Genomic DNA, 21500 nt, shown 5'->3' with positions numbered 1-21500 from the left:
CACTACCTCGGGCCCGCCACCGGATAAAGAGAGCAAAAGGATGGATCTGGTGGGCAGAAGGATCGAACGGAATGCCGCGACCCACTGGCGCATGGCTAATTCCAACGCCCTGGTAAACAGACACATGTACCAAATCATGGAGGGACTGGGGCAGTTGGTGAAGGACTTGCCCCAGGATGCCAAGCAGAAAGCCGAAAAGCTAATTGAAGAGGGGAAGAATGCTGCAAATTCTTGCCTTAAGACGGCCCTGGATGGGGCAGACACCGCCAGCAGGCTCATGATGATGGGCGTCACGGAAAGGAGACACGCCTGGCTCAGGATATCCGGTTTCAAACCGGAGGTGCAACACAGCATCCTGAACACACCATTCAACGGCAGTACGCTTTTCGGACAAACAGTTGATGAGCAACTCAGCCAACTTAAGAAGGATAACGAAACAGCAAGATCCATGGGAGCATTGCAGTTCAGAGGGAACAAGAGGGGCACCCCGTCACGGAGGCCCGGCGGAAGAGGCGGAAACCAGCCAGGTACATCACACCAGGCTTTCCAGCAAACGCACCAGGCAGACTCGCAGGGTCAGCAGGGCCATCAGAAACAGCCCTGGCAGTACCAACAAAGAGGCCAGTCCTTTCGAGGGAGAAATGGACGGGGACAAAATAGAAGAGGGGGCCAGCAGCCCACCTCCAAGTGACTTCAAAAAAATCCGTGTGCCCACCCACAAAAAAGATCCCAGGGGGCAGCACGTACAGATGGGTCAAGACAAACTAGACACCTACGACCACAGGACACCAGTGGGAGGAAGATTAAGATTCCACCTCCAGGAGTGGAGAGGAATCACATCAGACAAATGGATCCTCAACATTATCCAATTCGGATACTGCATAGAGTTGGAGGCGAGGCCAACAAACAGAAAACCAAGAAGAAAGCCGCTAGCAAGCAAGCAGCTGCAGTGCCTTCAGGAAGAAGCAAAAGAACTCCTGCAGAAGCAGGCCATAGAAAGGGTACCCTTCAAGGAAAGAAACACAGGAGTATACTCAACATACTTCCTGGTACCAAAAGTAGACGAGACAATGAGGCCCATTCTCGATTTACGGTTCGTGAACAAATTCATAAGAACGCAAAAATTCAAAATGACCTCCCTGCAAGAGGTGCTCCCACAGTTGCAGACCGGGGACTTCATGGTCACTATAGACCTCAAAGACGCATACCTGCACATCCCAATGAACAGGAAGCACAAGCACATGCTCAGGTTCACCGTCGGAGAAAGCCACTACCAGTTCACGACACTGGCCTTCGGTCTAAAATCGGCACCAAGAGTTTTCACAAAGTGCCTCGCAGCAGTCGCAGCGCACCTAAGAAGGCAGGGAATACATGTATACCCTTACCTGGACGACTGGCTGGTGAAAGCAAACTCATACCAGAAATGCAAGCTGCACGCACATACAGTGACCAGCACGCTCATAAACCTGGGGTTCTCCATCCATTGGAAGAAATCATCAATGGAGCCGGAACAAGTGAAGATCTTCCTGGGAGCACAGATCAACACCTTACAGGGCAAGGTGTTCCCCAGCGAGAAGAGGGCGAGGGCGCTGGTGAAGGAAACTCGCCTCTACCGGAAGGGACAAGCTCGGACAGTGAGGACGGCGAGCAAGATCATGGGGATGATGGCATCATGCATCCACCTGGTACCGAATGTACGACTCCACATGAGACCCATTCAAGAATGGCTACAGGAGCAATGGTCACAAGCTACAGGCAGTTGGGAGGATCTAGTGGTTGTAACGCACGCAGTGCAGAAGGAGATGACATGGTGGACCATGGAGAACATAGCAAGGGGAAAGCCTCTAACGCCCCCAACGCCAACAGTGACCATCACCACAGACGCATCCCTGAAGGGATGGGGCGCTCACATGGAGGAGCTCAAGGTGAGGGGACTGTGGGCACCGACGGATGCCACAAAGCACATCAATTACTTAGAATTGAAGACAATCTTCCTTGCACTGAAGGCCTTTCAAACAAGACTGTACAAGCACAGGGTATTGATACAAACAGACAACACCACTGCGATGTTCTACATCAACAAGCAGGGGGGCACACAGTCCGCACCGCTTTCAACGCTGGCGCAGGAGATATGGAGATGGGCCATCCCTCTCAAGATAGACCTGCTAGCCATACACCTACCAGGGAAGGACAACATACAAGCCGATTGGCTCAGCAGGCAGACATCGGCATCCCACGAGTGGGAGCTCAATGCTCAGGAGACAAGATACCTGTTCGACAGGTGGGGGACACCATCGGTGGACCTGTTTGCCACACGCCAGAATGCAAAATGCCAAAACTTCGCATCCAGGCAGCCCGAGGAGGGGACACTGGGGAATGCCCTATGGATAGATTGGTCAAGGACATTTGCCTACGCCTTTCCCCCGATACCACTGATGCACAGAGTACTGAGCAAGTGCAGAGCGAGCAACATGACACTGATACTGGTCGCACCGCAGTGGGCGAGGCAGACCTGGTACTCGCAGATCATGGAGATGACACAGTGTGCACCCCACAGATTCAGCAGGAGGAAAGATCTACTGTCCATGCAGAACGGAGAGGTACTGCATCCAGAGCCAGAGAGCATGAGCCTAGTAGCGTGGCTCCTGAGGACATAGAGTTCGCACATTTGAGACTACCAGAAAGCACCCTGAGGGTACTTCGGGAGGCACGAAGGCCCAGCACTCGAAAGTGCTACGTTGCGAAATGGAAAAGATTCACAATATGGTGCAGACAGGAAAGACTCCACAATAAGATGAAGAGGGACTCCACAGTGCTAAGGTACCTGACGCACTTACTGGAGAAGAACCTTAGCTCATCCTCGTTAAGAGTTCACTTGGCAGCGATAGTAGCCTACACAAGGGGAGAAACGTGCAGGAGCTTCTTCACATCACAGGTGGTGAAGAGATTCCTAGAAGGAGCGAAAAGGATCGCACCACCCAAGCGGGTGCCGCCACCTGCATGGAACTTGAACACAGTCCTAACGGAACTCATGAAAGAGCCCTTTGAACCACTTCACAAGGCCTCCCTAAAGATGCTAACTATGAAAACAGCCTTCCTGGTTGCGATAACGTCCTTACGCAGAGTAAGCGAGCTTCAAGCGCTGACGCTACAAGAACCATACATACAAATACACAACGATAGAGTTGTGATGAGGACTGACCCACACTTCATGCCGAAGGTGGTATCCAATTTTCACATGAACCAGTCTATACAGATACCGAGTTTTTTCCAAAAACCCACAACCAGCGCAGAGAGAGCTCTGCACACCCTGGACGCCAGAAGGGCAGTCATGCACTACATTGAAAGGACAAAGGGGCACAGGAAAACGAAACAGTTTTTTGTGTCCTTCGCAAACAGCTTCATGGGCAAAGCAGTAACCAAAAGGACCATTGCACGATGGATCGCACAAACAATCCAACTCTGCCACAAACGGGCAGGACAGGAACTGGCTGAGGGGACACGTGCCCACTCCACCAGGAAGAAGGGCGCTACAATAGCCTTCCTGGCTAACACACCCATAGAGGACATATGCCTGGCGGCAACATGGGCTTCGGTGCACACGTTCACGAAGCACTACTGTGTGGACATACAAATGAACAAGGAAGCTCAAGTGGGACAGAAGGTGCTACAGCACATATTCAACACCCAACGCTCATCTTCCACCCAGCCGCCACAGAGATGAGAAACCGCTACAAAATCTATGCACAGCATAGTGAATCCAGAAAGATTCACGCTGCAAAACGAATAGTTTTCTTACCTGTCGGTGTAGTTTTGCAGCTTGAAGATCTTTCTGGATTCACTAGCGAACCCACCCACCTCCGCCAGAAAGATGAGGCTGGAGAGAGAAGAGGTGGTTAACTAAAGAATAGACTTTGAAAATACAAAGCGGTAAATACAAACTAAGAAGAACATTGCCATTACTTCGGAAACGAAAGAAACACGGAAAAAAAGAACCCGAAGATGGCGCCCAAGAGTGGGAGCTTCCGCAGGAAGCATGCCGACGTCACCGGAAATACACCCAAAGGGGGTGTGACGCCGACGCCCACCTGGGCAAAGAGAAAAAAAAAAAAAAAAAAACAAAGAAAAGACTACGAATCCGGACCCAACCACAAGACCGCGGAATAATGCACAGCATAGTGAATCCAGAAAGATCTTCAAGCTGCAAAACTACACCGACAGGTAAGAAAACTATTCGTTACAGGACAGACTACTCCATCAGTATGTCACCCTCCATTAAAAGTACTGCCAGCCCTGCCGCAAAAAAAGGAGGGCCTAATGGACCCACAGGGGAGTCTCTTGCGTACAAGGATGATCTGGTGCTTTCTCCTTACATCCTGTTTAAGTGCCTTTTTTGAATGTTTTTGGTACCTACGTTGACCCAGACTCCTAGAAGTAGAGATTAGTGTTGAAACTAAGGTTTATCTCAGAGGTTAATTGCAGTAGTGAAAGCTCTTTCCTTTGGTTCTGGCTAACTCATTTTGAGGCATGCACATATTGTCTTGTGCACTTTGTAGTATGTTTCATCTGAATACATTTTTTTATTTGATCTTTTTAGGTAAATTTGAACCACCGTTATTCCACCCGAATGTGTATCCTTCAGGAACAGTGTGTCTGTCCATCTTAGAGGAGGATAAGGACTGGAGGCCAGCAATCACAATTAAACAGGTAACCTTCAAATATACTGCAAGCTATTTAATGAATTGCACAGACTATACTGACTTTTGACATCCTACTTTTTTTCTTTCAAGATCTTGTTAGGCATACAAGAACTTCTAAATGAACCAAATATACAAGATCCAGCTCAAGCAGAGGCATACACGATTTACTGGTTGGTATTAAAATAAAAAATGTGGATACTAGTATAGTAGTGCTTGAATGGGAAGATTCCACTTCATTAGGATTTAGTATATCGCCATCCATATCCTGTGCCAGTCCTTGAAACAACATTTTGCAAATAGTTTTGTTTTTTTTAAGTGAAGAGATTGTCTGTCTGTTTGTTTTAATATCCATGCATGTTTAGACCACACCATGCTTGCGAATTATGAAAAATGCCTCTATCATTCTTTGCGCTACAGTGTAAAGATAAGGCAGGAAGGGTCTACTTAGGATTCATACTTCTAACTAAGAAAAGTACTGGATTCTAGTGGCTGCTTTGTCCAGGAAAGAACGGTGGAGTCAACCATTCAGGCATCCTAGGTAGTGGCAGGATCAACTTCAGCGACTGAAGGGGCTGGCAAATAGGTAGGTGGGTGGTTTCATAAAATCCAAACCAGTAAATAAAGTAAAAATGTACTTCCCGTGGTTGCTGCTGCGTGATCCTCTCTCTGGTCTTCTTCCCTTGTAACTCTAGGGCCCTAGCTAACTCTCTTAACCAATCCTGGCGCGTCGGAGCAGTGACAGGATTGGTGGAAGTGTCCTCTCAGTGCTCAGAGCACTGAAGGCTTTTGCTTTCTCGAACCCAGCTGTCTTAAGGTAGTTGGGTTAGAGAAGTTTAAAGTGCGCATGTGTAGCTGCCCATACAAGGTGGCTGGCCAGAGACATGCGCACTTCAAGGGCAAAAGGCAGCCCAACGTCCTCCCTGCTGCTGCCGCCATTCAGCAGCTGCCCCCGACACTCTGTCCGGAGCAGGGTGACAAAAAATTAAATGGTATTGAATTAACTTCATTACCATTTTATTTTTCGTTCTCTGGGGGCATTTCAGTGCGATGACTCCTTCAGTATAACTGAGGAGCCGCCCCTGCTCCTAGTGTTTATTTTTCCTCCTAGAATTAATAGGTGAGTTGTTTGACCACCTTTTAACATATTTGGGTGCCAGACACCGAGTTAATCTCTTTGCTGTTGACTGTAGTAGGCTTGTTTTCGTACTTATTTTGGCTATCGTCTCTCCTCACCTGTTCTCTCACTATACTGGCTATTTGACAAGTGCCTTTCCTGTGGCAGTAAAATGCCCTGTAAGGGCAGTTGTATCGCTTTTAGCACAGGTTCCCGAAATATGCTGAAGTTTGAGGTGGAAGGAGGGTGCCATTCTGCAGGATATGTATGAAAATGCATCTAGAGCTATCACACTTTTTCAAATGAAATCTTTGCACTTGTCATCTGTTGCTAATTGATACAAATTCATACCCTTTTCAGCATTTCTGCTGTGAACTTTCAGAATCACCCTGATCTTCTCTTTAGTAAAATGGTTTTACTTTTCATTGTAATTATTATTGTTAGTCTCTTACTGTAATTGATACCATTTATTAGAAGATGTTAATTTATAATTTATTATAAGGTGTTAACTGTAATGCACATTAATGCAACTACGTAGTGCTTTAGTATAGTTAATTGATGTGTGGACAGTGACAAATATTACTCTTTGCCGCTCATTTAAACTTTGTACAGATGTTTGGTTCTATTAGTTAAGGTAAACTCTTTGGATGTCACACTGATTATTAACCTACTCATCGGACACTGAGGCTTGGCTTCTAATTGTAAGGTCTGCAGACCTATTACTGTGGACTTTGGGTAGCTGGTGGGATGTTCTTTTATCTAAACGTGGCACATGCGGAACTTGTTGGAGAAAATCGTACACCTTCTCGCAAGGAAATATTTAAAAGGAATGAAGACCTTATTAGATCACGGATTTGGAAAGCAATTGTTCTTTTTTTGGCTACCCTCTTCAACAGTGATGTTCTGTCGATGAGACCATGCTGTTCTCCTGCAAACCAAAGGCTCAACAGAAGATCCTAGATCGTACACATTGTTGGCAGAGGCAACAAAAGCAGCGATTTGAAAAGAAATCTGTCTTTCCAACATCATACAAAGCAGCCTACCTGAGATGAGTCCAGCAATTCAGCTGCTCGTAGTAATTCTTAGAAACCAGCGGGTAGTGGCAAATCATATTCCCTTTCAACACGTCAGAATACAACAAACTACAAATGGGTGCAGGATATTTTACAGAATAGTTTAAAAGCAGTGTCTCCCAAGCTGTTGGTTTAACTAGCGCCCTCTGCAGTTCCCAGGCCCACCCACAAGTTCAGACGTTTTCCCCAGTTCTGCCTGGTGCGGGAAGTACAACTGCAAAAAAATAAATCCGCATTTGCAATGCAATAGGTCTCGCATTTGCAAGACTTTGAGCTATTGCCATTGTTAAATGACAATACCTTTTTATTTGTGTTGGTTTTTACAACCTAAATAAATGACCTTTACATTTACAATGTGAATAGTTTAAACTCTTACAAATGCGAGACCTATTGCATTGGAAATTCTTGTTTTTGTGTTTAACACAATCGATGCTGGTGACGGAACCTCTCCGTCACCAGCCACGGACGCGCTGTGCCGGTGACGGAGTGGTCCCGTCACGGCCCGGCCGCTGCGCCTGCGCTGATTTCACACCTGCGCGGCGCGTTCTATTGAGCAGGCGGGGCCGTGTCAGAACCACTCCGTCAAGCACAGCGCGCCAGAGGCTCGTGACGGAGTGGTTCTGTCACGAGCATGGTGGTGCCGCGCGGCCCCCCTCCCCCCTAGCGCTGCGGCGGAATTACTGCCGCAGCCAAGGGGTTAATAGCTGCCGATGTGACCCGTTACCCCGCCCTTCACCATCCGCAGTTCATGTTCAAGCGGGACAAAAACAATTCATAAGTAATACGGCGCATGGAGATACAGAGCAGACATTTAGAGGCTTGTTGTCAATCTTGCTCTTTACAGGCCTGTTTTCAATGCGCTTGGAATCAAAAGCCAGGGGGAGCAGCTGTGAGGCCACAGCCTTCCTATGCTGGCTCCAGAAAAAAGATAACAAGCAGGGGCCACCTTACATACAACCGAGCACTCGTTTTAATGTCAGTCTTCCTTGTTATGCGTGCAGTATTTATGTTCTCCGCTCTGAGGTTTTGGTTACTTTTTCTTGCGAAAAGCTACAGACTTTCACAACTAAAGACTGCAAATTTTGGTCTGGCTTCCGGAAGTGATGATGGCAGAGGGATATCTTATTTTACGGTTTGTCCACCCATGAAGGAAACTACACCAGAAGTGAGACCTTCCTGGAAATTATGTCAGTTGTTTTGGTTCTTTCCCAGTCTGGGTGCACCTTTTTGCACTTATTTAGTGTAATTATCTGACGTCATCTGCTAGCACGGTCTGTGGTCTGGTTACACTTCTGTTTGCCGCAGATGTGTTAATGTGCTCTCTTTGCACTGACGGTGTGCCGGTGTTACGGAAAGCTGAAATTGTGGATTGCCGACGTTGTCTGTGGCGTGACCAGAGGCTTCCCATGCTGCCTCCAGAAACAAAAGAAAACCAGCAGCTTCCCTCGAGTGGTGCAAGCAAAGTAGGCGCCGTTGCAGGAAAGCATGTCGTGCATGCAAAAGGAGAAACTCCTTAGGAAAATAGTGCTCACAGCCTGTAAATAACACATACTATGTACTAACAGAAGTAAAAGGGGGGAAGTCCTCATGGGAGGTAACAAATGAAGGCAAGGCAGTACTAAGAAGGGAATACCAAGCCTATTAACGAATCGGAAAGCCAGCATTTACGAAGGGCTATGACACAAGCCAATGACAAATATGGGAGGAGAGTGGCGGAGTTCAAGTCCATACTCTAATACAGAATGCCTCGCATGCACAGGCAGGTGCTTCCATCAATTCTTGGTGATGAAAAATAATCAGAAAAAAAATTGAGTGAACAGAGTAATAACGCAAACTTATGATGTTGCAGATTTATCGCATCTTCCCTTTGTCGCAGCAAGGTGACTGGATGTTGCAAAACTTGCACTTTCACGTTCCAATTTTAAATGGATGCAAGAACTTTTTCTTCTTGGTGTGTGAGGCCTTCTCCAAGTGCATAGCAGTGATGACAAATGTTTTTATGCAGCTAGTTAGACTGAAATATTAAATCTATCCTATAGAGGACTCTCACTGGAAAGTTTCCCAAGACCTACAGCAGAGATTACATGATGTGGGCCTGTATATGTATGCAATGTGTGTAGCATGAGCATGGCAGAAAGGCAGCAGAGCAGTGTACAGGGTCATATTTGAGGTTTGACTGGGTCCTAAGGGCGAAAGAGGACTTTTGTTAGGTAGTGCTCTTTACAGAGGTGTCTAACTTTCCTAATTTGAGGCACGGTTGGAGCCTTCATGATGAATACAGGGATGTTGCTCCTGATCCTGGAAGCATAGATGGCAATGGCGTGTTGCCTTTTTTTTTTTTCCTTCACTTTTGTCCCCAGTCTGATGGTATTTTAGCTGCAGGTGAGCTTTTCGGCAAGATAGACAGTGGTGATGGATATTGATGGCTTAGTATATTATACAACTGTTTTTGAAGATGGTGCGGGCCGTCAAGGAAAGCAAGTGGAGTTCCTTTTGGGTTGGTCTAATGTTGTAATGGTGGGGGAATACATATTTTATTTAGTTTTTTATATGCTACGGCATATATGATGCCCTCAAAGGTAGAAGGAGCATTGGGCAGTCTGGGAAGGCCATGGATCACTGAATTTGTAAAACACATTACATAAGAACAATGACTTGATGTTACACCACTCGGTCACTTCCACATTATACCACTAATAATACAATATGCTTGATCAATCCAGAAATTGATAAGTTCACAAAATGTAGTAACAGGTCTGCGAAGTTCACATGAAACAATACGACGTCAGACAATAAATAATACATAAAATTACCTTGGGCTCTGGATCCGGGTCATGCCTCATGCACATCTAGTGTCAAAACCCACTAAGCATCACACAGTTGGCTTAAGTCGTGTGTCCACCCCCTGTGTCCTGTACACGGAGGTATTCCAGCAGTGGCCCCCAGATATCCTTGGGCGCCAGCCGGAGCAACTCCGCATAGGTGACGCTTTGCTCTTGACAGTATAACATATCTGCCAACCATTCCTTGAATTTCAGAGCACGTCCTCTACCCCACCTGCATGCTACCCTGCGTTTGGCTAGTAATAGAGAAAGAGAAAAACATTTTCTGTACTTAAGAGGCACCTGCGCTGTATATCCAAGTAGCGCTAAGATCGGATGTTGCTCCAGGACCTGATCAATCATTGTGCCCAGAGCTACCAGAACCTGCTCCCAGTACTCCTGTATGAGTGGACACTCCCACGCTAAGTGAAGAAATCCCGCCCCATGTGTTTACACCGTAAGCACCTGTCCTCATCCGTCATTTTAAGCCGCACCTTCCTTGCCGGCATGTAGTACATTCTATGCAGATACTTAGTCTATAACTCGTAACTTGCAACTGGATGAAATCTGCGCTGTCTGCATACAATAGCGCCATTGCTCATCCGTGATCTCACAGTCCATTCCCCCCCCGTGCAGTTGGGACTTAGTCTCTATCCCTGCTCTATGTGTGCGTATGCTGGTGTATAACCTGGATACCAAATGCTTCCCATCCGGAGAGCTTAACATGAGGTGTAGGGGAAGAAGGCATGCAGGCTCTCGGGAGTCGGGGAGAAGAGCCCGCAACCCCTGTTGAAGCCGAATGTATAGGAAGTGTCCAAGGGTGTGGGTTGTATGCCTGACAATAAATGGTCCAAAGTACAACATCCCTTCATGAAAAAGGTCCCCCCAGGTAGCGACGTGAACACTGGTACAAAGATTCTGAAAACCCTTCCCCTGCAACAACGAAAGATCCGGATGATAAGACAATGGGAGCTGGGGAGAATAAATAAGCGACACATCAAGCAAAGCCGCAATGCGATGCCAAGCATCCACAGTGCTCGTAACAGTGGTAGGTGGCGTTGCCCGTGTGCTAGCAGGCCCAACTATTGCACCACTCAAGGGTGTAGGGGCAGCAAGCCAGTCCTCAGCTGCTACTTGCGGCATGTAGTGAGGAGGGTGTACCCAGTAATAGGCAGAATGCGCACGTGCACTTAAAAAATAGAGTTCGAAGTCGGGAATATCAAACCATCCCTGCTCATAAGGCCGCGTCAATGTTGACCATCAGTCTCGCCAGTTGTCCCCCCCCCCCCTTCCCCATAACACCCGAAGCTGTTCAGTGCGTAGTGTTTTAAAGAAAAACCGCCCTGGATCATAAGGAATATTAAGAAATAAGTAAAGAAATTGGGGCAAGACAACCATCTTGATAAGAGACGCTCTCCCTGCAAGAGACAAAGCTAATGACATCCATCAAGTGACATTGGCGTTAAGCCGTTTGATGGCCGTGCCATAATTAGCACGTATAGTTTCGTCCTTCTCCTGAGTGATCTGTATACCAAGATAGCGCAGCTCCGAGCCACACCACTTTATCGGGAAGTCTAATGGGAACTGCTGCACCGCCGGGGTGAGAGGGATAACCTGCGACTTCCCCCAATTGATGCTGACACCAGATAACCAACCAAATTTTATAAACTCACGCAAGATGGGGTTAATATTTTGTTGTGGGTCTCTGACATACAGGGTAATGTCGTCTGCATACAGCGAAACTAATATTTGTCTCGGGCAACACCGGAATGTCTTGTCCCGATGCATCTGCCGCAGCCTGCAAGCCAAGTGCTCCACCGCTAGAGCCAATAGGAGCGGTGATAACGGACACCCCTGCCGGATGCCCCTGGAAACAGAAATAGGGCTGGACAGATGACCATTAACCAGCACTCGAACCGTGGGGTTATGCTCTAATAACTCTATCCAGACGAGGTATACCTCTGGAAAACCCATCTTGCGCAGCACTCCGAAGAAATAATCCCACTCCACGAGTCAAATGCTTTTGTTGCATCAAGAAAAACAGCAGCGAGTAGGAGCTCCGGCGCTACATTCTGGAGCAATGCAAATAGAGTTCTAAGGTTATGGGAGGTTGCTGTACCTGGCACGAACCCTGATTGGTCGGGTAGCACCAACTTATCAAGTAAAAGGGATTATCTGTTCGCCAATACCTTAGCCATTATTTTAGTGTCCCAGTTCATCAGCGATAACGGCCTTTAAGAGTTACAGGACTCTGGGGGTTTACCCGGTTTCAATAAGGAGGTAACTATCGCCTCCCTCATGGAAGCAGAAAGAGTGCCTAGCTCAAGGGACTCTTCATAAACCTCCTTCAGCACCGGCGCCATAATATCGACATGGGCCTTGTAAAATTCTGCCGGGAGGCCGTCAGAACCCGGCGCCTTCCCATTCTGGAGTTGCATTATGGCGTACTTAATTTCATCCAATTCAGAGGGATGGCTAAAACTTCTGCTGTGTGTTCCCCAGCCAGCCGAGTGCAACGTCTTCTATAAAAGCCTCCAAATCCATAACATCCTTCCTCTGAGTGGTGTACAGGGTTGTGTAGTGCGTGACAAATGTCTCTAGTATGTGTAATGAATCCCTATGTCTCCCCACTGGGTCCCTGTATTTCCAAAACTTGGGCATTAGAGCGTGAACTTCTAGCTAGTGCAGCCAGTACCTTCCCTGGCCGGTTCCCCTCTCCATACTTGCGCGCTGTCCAATATTTCCCCCTAAACTTCACCTCCCTGTGCGCAGCCTCTTCATATTCAGTTAAGAATATAAGTTAAGAGTGTGCAAAAAGCTGTGTGCACCTGAGCTACTTCCCCTCTCCCCATCCTCCTCTCCAACCCCTTCAGAATCTGTTCCAGCTTACGCACTGTATCCTGTGTGCTCCGCAGCACCCCAAAGCTCACCTCAACACTGTCCACCGACCCTTTATTTCGAACGAAAAAGACCTCAATTTCCTTACCCAGTTCAGCCCAAAAACCATATCCAGGAGACCCGTAGGGTGAAGTCGCCAGCTTGGGCGAGGTCTATCATACCCTGGAACAGTCAGTGAGATCTTAACCGGACAATGGTCCGAGGGGAGAGTCTCGCCCCCAACGACCGGTGCGCCCTCTCTACCACAAATTGAGGACCGCTTATCCGCCTCCGACCACGGCCTTAAGCAGTTTCTCAATGTACTCCTCCATTCGTCCGGTACCTGTACTTTCCGGAATTCATAGGACCCGAATGTTCCGGTGACTGCGAGTTTCAATATCCTCATTCTTTACCACTATGATCTTAAGCAGTCAATCCATCTGCGTGGTCGCCTTTTTAAGCTGTGCAGTGGCGTCCTCCACGTCGGAGACCCGCTGTTCTGCTTCAGTAAGGCGCGTCTCGTGCCCCTCTATTGTACGCACTATGGCATCCATGCGAGTGGAGACCGTATCGATTTTGTCTGCCATTGTCGCGAAACCTTGTCTCACCTCTGTGAGTAGCGATTTTTAGATCATCGCTCGTTGTTGTTGGCGAGCATCCGTTCGCCCCATCATATGTCCAGGCCCAGCCACACAAACAAAAGAACCCAATGCCCCACACCGACTGCCCACAGGAGTCACGTCAGCGCCACAACTCCAAACCTATGGCAGACAGAAAGAACTTAAGCAGGCCACCCCTGAGGGCCAGCGAATCCTTGTACAGGAAGGGCTAGGGAACACAGCACTGCCCTCCACTCTGGCAGTGATCACACCCAGCTCCGCTCCGCGAAGGTGACCCCAGGGTCCAGGACCTTCCCACTGAGGCACCACACCGTCCCGGTGCAGTGCAGCTGCCGCCTCCAATATAGTCACTACGCTGACTCTGTGCCCTATAGCTGTAGCTGACCCAGCGTCCACACTCTAAGAGCCCAGCAATGCTGACTGGCCTCTCTCTTCAGTGTCCGTTAGTATAATCCACAGAACGTAGTCTTGCACTTCAAGAGGGCCTTATAGCACACTGGATCCTCTCGCACCCCTCCTTGGAGTCAGCGCACCTGCAGCACCAACCACCTTCAGTCTTCTAGCCCTCAGCAACACACTCCTAACGTCAGATCCCAGGTCGCAGTATGCCGCCAAACTTCGCTTGCAATCCACTCACTGCACCACTCGTTAAGCTCCTCAATACCAGGACAACAGCCCGCAATGGAGGCCTCACCGCAAATTGAGGGAAAATGGCAAGATCCACTCCTCTCGCGTGTTATCTCCACTCCTTGCTTGTGAACAGTCCTTTAAGGCGCCCTCTCACACATCTCTGGCAAGCAATGCGGCGAAACAGATAGCAGGCACCACCACCACCAGCAGCGCAATAGTTCAAATGTGGGCCTCGGCTCTCCTCACCCCAAATGGCCGCACCAGCCACCTCCGAGGCGACCGAGCCTCCGCGTCCCGCAGGCACATTCACCAACCAAAGACAGCTGAGCGAGTCCCCCCAGCAAGCCGCTCCGTGATGATAGACTGCCGCCGCCGGCTCCGGTACAGACCCTGTACACGGAGCCGGACACCCTCAGACGCTGAGGCCCACACTCCTCGTGGTCAGCCGGGGCCTCTCGTACCGAGGCTCTCCGGCCAGCTGCTTCAGGGGCTAAAAGTGGAATGCGTGCCCTCCGCTACACACGCTCACCAGCGCTCGCCAGCTCTTCCCACCGCTCCGGAGTTCACACTAGCTGCATCTCGAAGGTAGGAGAGACCATTCCTCGCCAGGTGTGTCACTTTGTAGGCAGGGTAAGAGAAGGATAAATTTAGGATAATATTGCCGGTCCATGGGAGCCTCACCACACAGCGGCCATTCTGGACGTGCGCCACCTAGCCCCCCCCCCCCCCCCCAACATATGAACTAGTATTGAACTGGCAAGAGTGAGGCTTAATCAAACTGATTCTTATGACTGGTTCTCCACACACAGGTTGCAAGAGTGTCCTTCAGAACACCGAGCTAGTGGTTCTCATATTAACGTTGGTTCCAGTCAATTTCCAACCCTTCTGGTGCTCCATGACCTAGTGCTTTTTCATAGTGCCAAGCCAGTCCCAAAGCAACCTGTACATGCTCCTCCTTTTTTAAATAGATCATTGGGGTACAGCACAGGCAACTAGGACAACAGTAGCACTATGCCTGACCACTCTGTAGTGTCTTTACAGGTGGTGCCAGTCTATTCACGATCAGCTGTGCGCACATTGGTGACCTGACCATCAAAAATACATTTCGGCCCATTGAACATTAGTCCACAGTTATATTGCAATTCTGACCAGTCAGCATAACTTTGCTCTTTATGAGGCACATCACTGCGGTTTTGGCAAACTATCCTGAGATATCTCTATTGCACCAAATTGAATTCTAAATATTTAGAGCAAATATTTCCAGAATCTGTGAAATGTTGCTAAGGAACACCAAACATGGATTTTCTGAAACCTATTGCTGAAACTTCACTGGATGATGGACTGGGGAGGAGGACTTGAGGTAAGCCGTACAGAAATATCTTGACCAGTTTTGATAAAGAAGCTCAAGCAGAACAAGGCAAAGATGACTGGTTAGCCTTGGCTTACCATACCGTTGGAACTTCACAGTTCGCCTTTTACTTTCTCTGTAACCATGCAAGACCATTTTGTGTAAAGAGGCTGTCTTGTCTAGAATGTAGGACAAGATCCTCACAACAACCTTCCATTGCTTCACTCAACGGCCTGGGTTCTCTGTATATGGAATATAGACATCTACACCAGAATTTATAAACGTATTGAAAAAAGGGGAGGTGTGTGCTCGCAAGTTAAAACTTTCAATTAGAAATTCTGCAATGGAGGCCAGCGTAGCAGTTTGACCATTGCTTAGAGTAATCTCCTGTATTGCCATTCAGATTTAGATAAACCTGTCCTTCAGTTCTCTAAGGTATATTTTGTTGCTGTCACTGCGTACCACAAATGCCCTTTTCTGCAACGTTTTCAAGGCCATGATCACATATCTTTGTGTGTTGAAGAATTTCCTGCATGATAGGCCGTTTTCACCTTCTAAGTTAAATGTAGAATTGTCTAAAAAAAAAAACTTAGAAACGGTTGCATCCAGATTCCAGAAGTTCTGAATTGTTTTACTCTGAATTAGTACTAGTATATTTAAACAGGGTGTCTGTTTCAAGCATCTAAGGCCACCATTTGGTGTGGGCTGAAATGTAATAGGTTATTTCACCTCATTGGTAAATACTGATTCCGCTGGTGCACTTTTTGAAGTATGGTAAATATCTCCTGTTCCAGAAACTAAGCAAAACATTTGGAATTAGATTTTTGGCAGGCTTGCCTTGTGATTTCTAAGCGGAAAAATGTAAGTGCAGTAATGTCTGTATTCAGTAAGTACCCCTCTCAGTCCTGAAGCAATAGTCTGGCAAGTAGCGCATTACTACAGATTCTGATCTTCCGTGGACTCCTGTTTGCGGAAGGTTGAAATGTAGCCTTTAATTCACTGTCCACGACCCTACTGCGAGTCATTTTACCGAGCTTCGATTCAAGCGTTTGTAAATTCATGATTTTATTCCTGCTTACCAGTCCTGTGCTTATTCTTTGCACGGTGCCTTAGCCCAGCAGGTTCTTTTATACCCGTGATGGCATCGGAGCACTTTGCTCAGACGTGGCTCAGTAATGCGTGTCTTAGCCCTGCAATTAAATCTGGAGCAGAATGGAATAGTTAGGATGTGTTAGTTAGGGCGAGCTTTAAATTAGCATCCTTTTCACACACTAACTGCTTCTCTCTGCTGACCGCTTACGATCAACTTTAAGCAGTCTTGAATGTAGCACTTAGCAGCTGGCGTGCAATAAATGGGACCCCTGCATTGCTTGAGGTCTAGCCAACGTTTGAGCTCGAATTAGTGACTGCCCAGCAACAGTATCCTTTCTGCCAGTGCCACGTGGGCCCAATGTGTCACCCTGGACTTTGTTGAAGAATGGAAACTATAGCATTAAGTAAGGGAACTGGCCTTCCTCCGATGGTGCCTGTTGATTCCGGTTAAGCAGAATGTATCCCCAGGTGTATATACACTCAGTGGTGGTTCAAGACATTGGGTCCTGTGGTACCAGGCAAACGTAGAGAGTGGAGTGTCAAATGGGTGCTTCTGCGTTTGGGATTCGTATTGAAACGTTTAGCTGAAGTTCGATTTTTCAGTTTACAGGTTTAAGAGGAGAGAAATATAAACTTGTGCGATAGTAGGCATTGCAGCTTTGTGCACACATTACAAAAATCTTAGTACATACATACTTTGGTAGTGAGTTCCGATTTATCTAGGCTCATAGACTAATTTGGATAACTTTCCCTACCAATGGTACTTCTGGTACTCTGCTTTCAAATTAAAGGCCGTGCATACCAGTTTAAAAAAAAAAACGCTCTGGTATCCAGCGCTGTGTTTATGCTTTTTCTAGAACACTGGTATTCATATCATTCTGCTCAGGTACAGACATTGGATAGTAAGACTCCTTTACTCGACCATTGTCGGTTAAGAGGATATTACGGCGCCAAATGTTTAACTGACCACACCGCAAATATTTAGGTAATAATAATCTGTGGAATGTCAAACCAGTTTCTTGAATACCTTGGCTTTCGCATTGAAGTCCATGTTCCTTTGCCTAGATGTGCTCTGATTCTTAGGCAATCCGTGTGTGAAAGGTAGGAGGTTTTGCAGAAGTGAGGACTAGAATTGAGTGCACTCAACCCAATGCACCTTTTAGGCCTTTAACAGGACATCTGTTAGACTGCCTTTTTTCCCCACTGTAGAATCTATTTCTTGCTGCATACAAGATCTGCTTTTGGCACCGGACATTCCTGGGTCGTTCTTTCACAACTATTTTCATCATGAATACCCGAAGCACAGACTTACTCAAAGCCTTTATTATTTAGAAAGGAATCTGACAAATGTTAACGAGTTTGATGTAGAACTGTTAATTTTCTTGTTTTATCCAGATAGTAGCAATGCTCGTGCTATACCAGTGTGGAGGACATATGATTATTTTGTGTTTTAAATGTTTTTATTTTGTATTTGGTTTTATATCTGATAAGCTAATCCGCGTCAATTAAATGTTACGTTACGGGAGGCGTTCTGCATATGAGAATTAAGTCCGCCTTCACTGCTAATGGGTAGCCAGGTTTCTGTTGGCCAAAGTGAGTTTTAAATCTTAACCGCTTGACTTGATCAATATCTGGCCTACAACTGTTTGCTGGAACTGTTTCAAGCTTCCAATTATACTTTTGTTTCAGTCTTCTTTCTTACTTTTAACATTCGTAATATTACTGTTACATTGGATTTGTTTTTGATTTTTGTTCTGGTCCGAATGTAAATATTTTTTCTTTTGTCAGCCAAAACAGAGTGGAATACGAAAAGAGGGTTCGAGCACAAGCCAAGAAGTTTGCTCCTTCATAAACACCAATGTGGCATCTTACAAAAAAAACCTTAAAAAAAAAAAGGAAGGGATTGGTTTGGCAAGAACTTGTTTACAAACTTTTTGCAAAATCTAATGATGCTATGTACAATTAATAGTCACTTAGGGGAGGGGGTCATATGTGTGCCATTTTCCATTTTCGCCACTTGTATACAGTTCTAAATTTGCTGAATTGCCCCCAGTTTTTTCATACAGGGTCTCTTCCTTCGGTCTTTTGTATTTTTGATTGTTATGATGTAAAACTTGCTTTTATTTTAATATTGATGTCAGTATTTCAACTGCTGTAAAATTATAAACTTTTATACTTCTATAAATTCACTAGTACCTATAGTTTACTTTGCCATCTGATGCAGGCATGCTTTAAAATGTTTAGAACTCTATTTAGCCTCTAGCTGGCTGTATGAAAAAGAAACTCATTATCTTTACCCCCTCCTCTCCCCAACATTTTGTCTGTCCAAAAATTAGGTTGTATTGCTTAAAAGCCCCAGAAATCCAAAGTCAGCCGGCATCTTGCTTCTGCATCACTTCCTTTTTGTGTTTATATGGCGTTTTGTCTGTGTTGCTGTTTAGAGTAAATAAACTGTTTATATAAAGTTTTTGTTTCATTATATTCTTTAGTGACTGTGAAGGGAGACAGCCTTCTAGGCTAAAAATCTTAATATGTACAGCATTTTGTAAAAGCTTATGATGATTGATGTTATGTACTTATGTTTTGATGGACAACTGCTTGTCACCTCACTTCTTAATGTAGGTGAAGACATTTGTTCAGTATCTTGTATTTAAAAAAACAGATGCTAACCAAAAGATTGGTAAGTGTCTAATGAATTAATTGTATTAACAGTGTAAGAATTAGGTTCAGATTTCCCATGAGCACTGTACCTATTGATAAGACTAATAAAACAAGTCCATCTGACCTAGTAAATCTGAATCGGTTTGAAAACTTGATTCTTCCTTACTTTTACAGCAGTGTATAGATTTTGCTGCAAGGACTGCTATCTCTAAATAAAGTTTTGTATTTTAAGTGGATGTTACTTCAACATTAGCAAGAAAGAAGTTTGAGGTGAATAACTTCATGTTTGAGCACAACTCATTCATACTGTATTTCTTTGTACTCCTGGACTCTCCAGTGGTGCACGGTGCAGTAAAGTGCATGAAATAGACACATGATGTGGAACATAAACTTAGTTTACGTTTGGAAAAGAAAAGTGATGGTCTTGTAGCTTCAGCCTTTTGATCAACTAGCTGTTAATCACAGATGGGAGATTATCTCTTTAAGACGTAACTGTAATGTGTTCCTGTGCTCGCTGTAAATATAATTTAGTGGAAATGCACTAATATTATTTCTTCTTCCCTGATCTCCGCAGTACAGCAGTGTACGCACTTAAAGTTAGCTCTTTTGTCTTGGGGACACATCTGTTGTGACACAAAGTAAATTGTGGTTTGTGTAATAACTGACCTGGTGTACTTCGACCATGATGGGAATGCAACTAAACTATTCATGGTGAATATCTGACTTCGCTGTGGTACATCTTTGACTGGTCCTTGGACAGGTGGTGATGAAAGACCTTCTACGATTCATCCATCAACATTTAGGCTGTTTTGTCACAGTTGACAACTAGATTGAATGGACTGCAAGTGATTAAATAAAAGCCTAACAAATAGATCACAGCTCGTTTATTTCAGTAAGTATGTTTAAACGACCCCCCCACAGTATTTGGTAATGCTCTTTGTACTGCATATGTCCCTGTCTGGTTGCTCATTAGATAAGGCCTTTGCTCTGCTGAAGGGCACAACCCATTTAATGAGGATCCTTTTTATGGTAGCGAGTTTTCATTTACCTCACAAGGACTGGAGAATGGCATAGAGGGAGGTGTGTGAGGCCGACAGCATCCTATACTAAAGCACTCGTCCAGCTCAAAATTTGCCTGGGTCCAATGGGAGAGGCCAGTGCGTCACCACTTTGTCTACTATAGCAAAACTCACCTCATGACCCTCGCTATCTGCTCCACTTTTGTTCTAGGATGTCCAGTCACTAGCAGGTATGCATGTTGAGATGGAAGCCTTAATAGAGGTCATACATGATCTTCGCACCACCAAGATAAGGCTTTTTGACTAGAGGCATGGTTTGTGGCTTAACATACATTACATAACATGCTGCAACTGTGGCTTCCTCATGCTCTGTAGAGATAGGCTCTACAGAGCCCAATTCCTTCACCCCTCAAGTGGACCTGGAGATGGTTGTTGATTGCAAGCAAGTGAAATAAGCTGCCAGAGCACTACTCTGGAAAAACTACTGGATGACGTTAGACGTTTTATTAAATATAATTTTTGAATAAAATCCTCCTTCTGTATTTACACACAACCATATTGCCTTTTCTTTTCAAACATCATTCTATCTGCGTGTCGCACCGCAACCTATAAGTGTTCTGTGGGTGAAGATGTTGGGGGGTGGGGGGTGTTGTGACATACCTTTTTGTTTGTTTCTTATATTTTTTTGTGCTTCTTTTTCTTCCTTCCTGAAGAGTTAAGAGGAGGGCAGCTTGGTGCACAATCTTGAAAGTCCTTGCTTATGCTTCTCATCTCTGGTTTGGCTATGAAGCGTTTTGCATCCCTCTCTTTGGGGTGCCTGCTTTGACAGGAGTCGCAGGCACAAAAGTCTTGATCTGAGGCACCGAAGGTAGATGTAGTGGGGATCCATAATAGATAACTTTATCCCACAGTCCCTCCAGGACTTAAAGCTAGATATCTTGAGACGAGACTTGGTGCTGCACATTTTCTGCGAGGAAAATTTCTTAGCGAGCCCTGGATCCGCGTGGAAGGTGCAGGAAGACCGTTACGCCAATGGAGTGATTTACACGATTTCTCCAGGAGATACAGATCCAGCTCCCTACCTAGCCAAGCCGTCCCATCTAAATGACACCACCTCTTACCAAGTGGCCATCCATAGGGCTGCCCCCTTTCACAAAGTTTATATCACACCATTCAGAAAGACAAAAACTTCCTGATCTTGACGTTCTCGACCGTCAACCTACTGTGCAGTTTCTAGCCATGCTAAAGGAGATTCTCAGAATTGTACCCGCCACCTTCGGAGAGCCTGTGAAGGCCAGAGTGGTTACACTGTATTTCTCCACCCCCGCCCCCTTCTGAAGAACTGGGTTATTTAAGACCCAGCGGTGCCAGGGGCACGCCCAAAGTCTTCAGGTTCACCTGTCTTAGGATACAGACACGGAATACTTCTAGGTGGTGGCAAAGATCAAATTTATTGGCTGCAGCCAGTAACAGAAGTCCTAGAAATCATCACGGTATGAGTTCTCAGTGGACTGCTCAATTTTACAAAGCAAGTCATCCCTTTT

General features: G+C 46.1%; 1 protein-coding gene across 2 annotated transcripts in view; it reads left to right on the top strand.

The window, feature by feature from the left end:
• UBE2I (ubiquitin conjugating enzyme E2 I) overlaps positions 1-19075 on the top strand; it is a 210087-nt gene extending 191012 nt beyond the window's left edge. For both annotated transcript variants that reach the window (XM_078664939.1, XM_078664938.1), the window contains exons 6-8: positions 4598-4707; positions 4791-4870; positions 18065-19075. In XM_078664939.1, the coding sequence (XP_078521065.1) occupies positions 4598-4707; positions 4791-4870; positions 18065-18128 (254 nt within the window). In that variant the 3' untranslated portion in view covers positions 18129-19075. The remainder of the gene's footprint in view (positions 1-4597; positions 4708-4790; positions 4871-18064) is intronic.
• The last annotated feature ends 2425 nt before the right edge of the window (positions 19076-21500 follow it).

Source organism: Lissotriton helveticus, chromosome 10, assembly GCF_964261635.1.
Source record: "Lissotriton helveticus chromosome 10, aLisHel1.1, whole genome shotgun sequence".
NCBI lineage: Eukaryota > Metazoa > Chordata > Amphibia > Caudata > Salamandridae > Lissotriton > Lissotriton helveticus.
Note: the sequence above shows the minus strand (reverse complement) of the source record. Positions and strands in the feature narration are given on the sequence as shown.